General features: G+C 39.0%; 1 protein-coding gene across 2 annotated transcripts; it reads left to right on the top strand.

Moving 5' to 3' along the window:
- Positions 1-205: 205 nt before the first annotated feature.
- On the top strand, positions 206-5504 carry LOC104967965 (claudin-18-like). 2 transcript variants are annotated; one of them, XM_010797506.1, is made up of 5 exons: positions 206-532; positions 2496-2660; positions 2744-2900; positions 4161-4274; positions 5197-5504. In XM_010797506.1, the coding sequence occupies exons 1-5, from the start codon at positions 313-315 to the stop codon at positions 5315-5317; spliced, it is 777 nt and encodes a 258-aa protein (XP_010795808.1). In that variant the 5' UTR covers positions 206-312; the 3' UTR covers positions 5318-5504. The 2 variants fall into 2 exon arrangements, with proteins under 2 accessions (XP_010795808.1, XP_010795809.1); XM_010797507.1 differs by lacking the exon at positions 206-532 and adding an exon at positions 1277-1520.
- Positions 5505-5850: the final 346 nt, after the last annotated feature.

The following is a 5850-nucleotide window of genomic DNA, read 5'->3' as shown; positions in this document are numbered from 1 at the left end:
CTGAATTTGAGGTTTTTCTCCAACACTATTTTCATTAAAAAACATTAAAATGACTGTATACCAAACCACATCATGTTTACTCTATACCAACCAAATTAAGGAGCCAACAGTAATCATATTTCACTAATACGCTCCACCCAACTCCTTCTGTACATGACTGGGCTGTGTGCAAACAAGCAGGGTCATTGGTGAAGTCCTTCTTGACTTCACACCTGCAGATATCATATTCCAACTCACAGCCGCAGTGCTGAGGACAGACCTTTAGCTTTAGAATTTGGAGTTTTATATTTTCCCTCCACCAGCAGAAGAACCATGGCAGCGACTCTCTGTCAGGTGATGGGCTTCCTCCTGAGTCTGTTAGGGTTGGGGGGGATGATCGCAGCGACAGGGATGGACCAGTGGGCGACTGAGGACCTCTACGACAGCGTGGTGACGGCCATCTTCTCCTACTCGGGCCTGTGGAATTCCTGCGTCCGGCAGAGCTCCGGCTTCACTGAGTGCCGGCCGTATTTCACCATTCTGGGACTGCCAGGTACACTTTTATTTTGTCAAAAGCAACACAAATGATGAAGGAGAATACTTCATTAAGTCACCAAAAAAATAAAGGTTGATGGTTTTTGATAATGCCAAAATGTAACTATAGTCACACCTACAATTAGAGATACAAAATAAAATGATATACAGGTAAGTAGCTGTTAAAACAATAAATAAATTAAATGAACATGTATACATATCTGAGTCAAAAATGACTTGTTCATAAATATATACATATTTTGTATTAGCTAATAAAATGTATCTATAAAGTAACCAATGCTGTCAGATAAACGTAACAGAGTACAAAGTACGAAAATGGCTTCCCAATTGTAAATGAGTATAAGTAAAGTACTACATGTGAATGATAAATTAGCAATGCATGAAAAACTCAGGTCAGGTACAAGTACCCCAAAAGTAAAGTACTCATTGTGTTCTTCCCTGGTCCATGCTACATCACCCCACCAAGCCAAAATCAGGCTAGCAGTTTAACAGTCATCCTGTTACAACAGACAAACAAACATGACATATTGGCAGATGTAACATTATCAGTTTATTTTTCAAAAGTCAAACCACACCCTTTGTTACGAAGGGGAGGAAATTCTCGTTGCTACTGTTACCGAAACTGGGACAAAGACTGAAAATTGGGTAAACATCTGATAAGAACGGTTCCTTGTTGAATCATATATAAAGATAAGCAGCCGCTCAGGCGCTGCCATTTCATGACTCTGTGACATCGCTGGCTACTTGTTTGAGCGGGACATCTAAAATGGCGGTCTCGATGATTCAGTTAATAGGATTCATGTTGTCTGGGCTGGGGCAGTTCTTAATATCAGCTGCAACAGCAATGGACATGTGGAGTCTGCAGGATCGATCTTTTACAGTTGTGACCAACATTTACACATACTCTGGTTTGTGGAACTTGTGCGTGGGGACGTCGTACGGTACAACGCAGTGCAGGCCTTATTTTACCATACTAGGACTGCCAGGTAAGAGAATTACACCCAGAGAGAAAAATACATTTATCAAACATTGCTCCACATGTTGGATTAAGGAGGACATTTTCAAAGGACCCTAGGAAAGTACTTTGGAATATTCGGCAGGTTTTAGGGCAGATTTTCCACGTTTACCTGCTGCATGAAAATGCAGCGGACTGCAGAAAAGATGGTGTCTCTACGGAATCAAATGGAAATTTTATGAGACATCCAAAGCTTAGCTGAGCAAGCACAAGCTTTAGAGGGGTGTCACACAATGTAAAGTAAATTTCCACACTCTGTGCTTAACAGCTGAATGTAGTGTAGAGCATATTGTACATAAGGTCTTAAAGGCTTAAGGCTGGAATAATACAGGTACAATATCTCAGGGGATTGAAAGATGGCATTTTGGGTCAAATCGTTTTAATACATGGCGTCTTGATTTATATATAGAGTTTTAACTTTAATATTGCTACGCCTGGAAAAAAACAACAACATTATTTGTATTCTTTTTTGCTTTTTTCAAAACATGCCATGCGTTTTGAGTGTCTTTTAAAGTAAAGTTTTGACAACTTATGCATCAAGAAAATATTTGATTTGTCAGTGCTTAAAAAGGATGAAAATTTTTCTATATTTTATTTAAATGTTTATCGATATTGATACACTAATGTATAAGAAGCATTTTGTGTTGAAGCTGGTCAATATTTAGCTATTTTAACTCTATATCCTGTTGGGAATCTTTTTGGGGTAAAAATGCATCTTTATTTATTTATTTATTGATCCTATGCTTTTGCATGCAAAATCTTAACCTGCAAACTAATTATAACTGCCAAATAGATTTAATGAAGTAAACATATTTTCCTCTGAAATAAAGAAGAGCGGAAGTAGATCCATATTAAGGAACTACAGCTCTCCATTGACCGCTTGCATATTTATTTTATGAGTAAATACTGTGTTGAGATTGTTCTGAGTGGTATCCTCTGGCTCCAGCTCTGCTCCAGGCCGTGCGGGCTCTGATGATTGTTGGAATCATTCTCGGAGCCATCGGCGTCCTCATCGCCATATTTGCCCTGAAGTGCTTGAAGATTGGGAACATGGAGGACAGCATCAAGGCCACGATGACTCTGACGTCTGGGGTCATGATCATTCTGGCAGGTGCAGTGATGTTCACAACGTGTAGTTCTGTTATCACAGCAGAACTGTTCTGCACTCACCCATCGTTTGCTCTTCATTTTCAGGAGTGTGTGGCATTGCTGGGGTGTCTGCCTTCGCTAACTTGATTGTGCAAAGCTTCCGGTTCACCACATATGCCGATGGCGGCTATGGTGGCGGTGGCGGCTATGGTGGCGGTGGCGGGGGGGGTCTTGGTGGACTCTCAGGAAATCTGACTCCGAGGTAAGCACAAATTAAAATGCTTTTTTATCTGCTACAACACTTTGTTCAACTTCATGGATAGGATTCTAACTACCATGCCACTTTTTTGTTGCATACATTTGGTGACGTTCGTATGTAAGGTAGTTATCGTGAAGCGCCACATACGGACACTGTGTTGCAGTTTTAAAGATGTGGTTTACATTGTGAATCCAAACATGTCTAATTAGCTAAGCTTAGGGAAATATCATGGTCTAGGTTCAATTAACCTGTTTGTCTTGCAACTTAACTTAAGTACTTAATATTGTTGCACCGTGAAATTACTTACAAAAAAGCCAAACAAATCTAAGTGATAACCATTGGTGGACACTGATATTATTTATTCAAATGCTGTACTAAAATACCATTTTAATGTATGAGTATTTTCCAATTCTGATACTCTATACTTCTACTCCACTACAAATCAGAGACAGGTATTCTTTTTTTGAATAATATCTATTTATTAACTTTGGTTACTTTAAAGGTCACCTATTATGTAAAATCCACTTTTTCATGTATTTTATACATAGACATGTGTCCCCTCTGTGTAAAGAGATTCTGAAAGTCTCAGGAACAAAGACCCCTCTCTTTTTGTCCTGATCCATTTATATAAAAAACAGATTTTGGTCACTTTGTGATGTCATAATGTTTTTTTGGCTTGTGTAACCATTAGCCAATCACCAGCCAAGGTAACCCCCCCCCCCCCCCCCCCCCCCCGCATCACCTGAATCTCCTCCTAGAGCACCATTGAGTTATTCGTAACCAAATCTCTCTCAGAGGGGCGTGGGGAGGGGCTCCTTATTTTCATCTAAAGTAACAGACAGAGAATCTGCACTTTTGAAACAGGCCTGTAACAGAGGGTATTATGGGATGCTGCAATGATCTGTTTGGTGTTTCAGCCAAACACTTCAGAGACATGTTTTGTATATATCTGAGAGCTTTAAAATATTGATGAAAAGGAGTATAATAGGGGACCTTTAAATAGACAGTTTAATATTATAAAAAAGAAATCTGATATGGGCGGTCATGCAGATTAACTACTTTTTGTATTTAATGTACATTCTAAGTGCAGGTCTTGTTGTAATGCAGTTTTTCTACACTCTGGATGACTAAATTGCAGTAAATTTACTTTGTCCACCTGGCGGCGAAACTGGCAAAATCACTTCTGGAATTAGTGTGTTATTTTTATGGCATTTGGTGAAACCAGGCTGCTTTGTCAGGTTTTACTAACAATGTCTTCTTGAGGTACACTTTTGGCCCCGCTCTGTTCGTGGGCTGGATCGGAGCGGCTGTCCTCTTCATCGGGGGCATCATGCTGTGTCTGGCCTGCCGTGGAATGACTTCAGAGACGACCCAGCGGTACGTTCCGTCATCTCTGACCTTTTCTAATGATTAACACCACCAGTGGTGTCAGAAGTTCTGTGCTCTGGATGGGGTAGGGTGCTCCTACAGAAGTGTCCAGTAAGCAGAACTAGTGCAGATTGAATGTTCACTGCTGTTAAAGGAAGCCCTGGCTCCTGACAAAGCTGAACAACAATGTAAAGCACCCCTGGATAAGTTCATCTTTTTTTCTTTTCTTTTTGGGACCAACTTTTTATTGTTGTTTTTTTTTTTGCCCTCACAAAAGGGACTTATACAGATACAAATTATATAGACAATATAGACAATACAAAAAGAAAAAGAAAAGACAAAGAAAGAAAAAATATAGGGAATCCCTTTCCCATGCCACCCCGTCCCCCCCTCTTCCCACCCATCTTGCCATTTCACAGAAAATCCTACCTGATGTTTTTTAGCAATCGTCTGAGTTCATCTATATATTATCTATATTATTTATTTATTATATCATAACAATTTATCCACATAAAATACATTCATACGTTTTTTTTTTCACATAACATTTCATCTGTTTAAGCTGAATTGCGATTAACTCCTAATAATCTACAATTGCACCAAGGATAAGTTCATTTTATAGTTCCTTTCAAAGTTAAGGACACTCAGCTAAATGTAAAAGCACTCATTTGGTGTGTGTATTTTTTCTCTGCATATTTAATGCAGAGTTGCAAGTGTTTACGAGGAGGCCGCTTCCAAAACAATACACGTCAATATATTCTTCTCCTGGTCACACTTTCCCTTGTCAAAAGGTTTTTAATCCTATTTATTTCAATTGTAATATCTATACGTGGGATAGAGACTGATGTTAGATGATGTCAGAATTCACTGCAGCAGCTCCACTTCCTGTTTGTCTTTATTTAAAGTTGCTTGTTTTTCTGATATTCTTCAGGTATGATGGGATGGCCTATAAAGCGCCCTCTCACCCCACGATCTACAGGTCTGACACCAGACCCTCGTACAAGGCTCCCAGCGTGGACGGGAGGTCCAACCAGAGATTTGACTATGTGTAAACTCATTCTCTCTCATACACTCTGCTGCTCTGTCATGCTGTTTCTGTTTTGTGCTTTTCTCTACTTTAATCTGGCTGAACATTTGAGATGTGTTTTTTATTGTGTTTTTTTTAACAGTGTCTTATAAATCTAATACTGGTTTGGGATTTGTATTTGGATATTTTTGTCAAATAAAAAATGAATCTGATTCTTTATTTGTGTAATAAAAATTGCTCCACCATATCATGTTACATAAAATATCAAAAGATGATAAGAAAATAAATAAATAAAAACATTTAAAAAAAAAAAATGTAATACATAAAAATAAAAGAACTAAAGGGGCCCTGTAATGCTTTTGGGGTTTTTCCTGTAGTGTATTCAATAGGATTTTGTAAATGGTCTACAATGGCTGAAATCCCTGTGTTCCGTCCAGAGGTAGTTTCTCTCATAGTGACATCACTATGTAACACTCACGCTTTTATTGGCCAGCGCTCCAACACATTGTGCATTATATGCTAAGGGAGGGGGACATCTCTAAGCAGTTGATCAATCAC

This window comes from Notothenia coriiceps, unplaced genomic scaffold, assembly GCF_000735185.1.
Source record: "Notothenia coriiceps isolate Sejong01 unplaced genomic scaffold, NC01 NC01_scaffold00038055, whole genome shotgun sequence".
In the NCBI taxonomy this organism is placed as follows: Eukaryota; Metazoa; Chordata; class Actinopteri; order Perciformes; family Nototheniidae; genus Notothenia; species Notothenia coriiceps.
The sequence above is the reverse complement of the archived record's forward strand: the minus strand, read 5'-3'. Positions and strand labels throughout refer to the sequence as shown.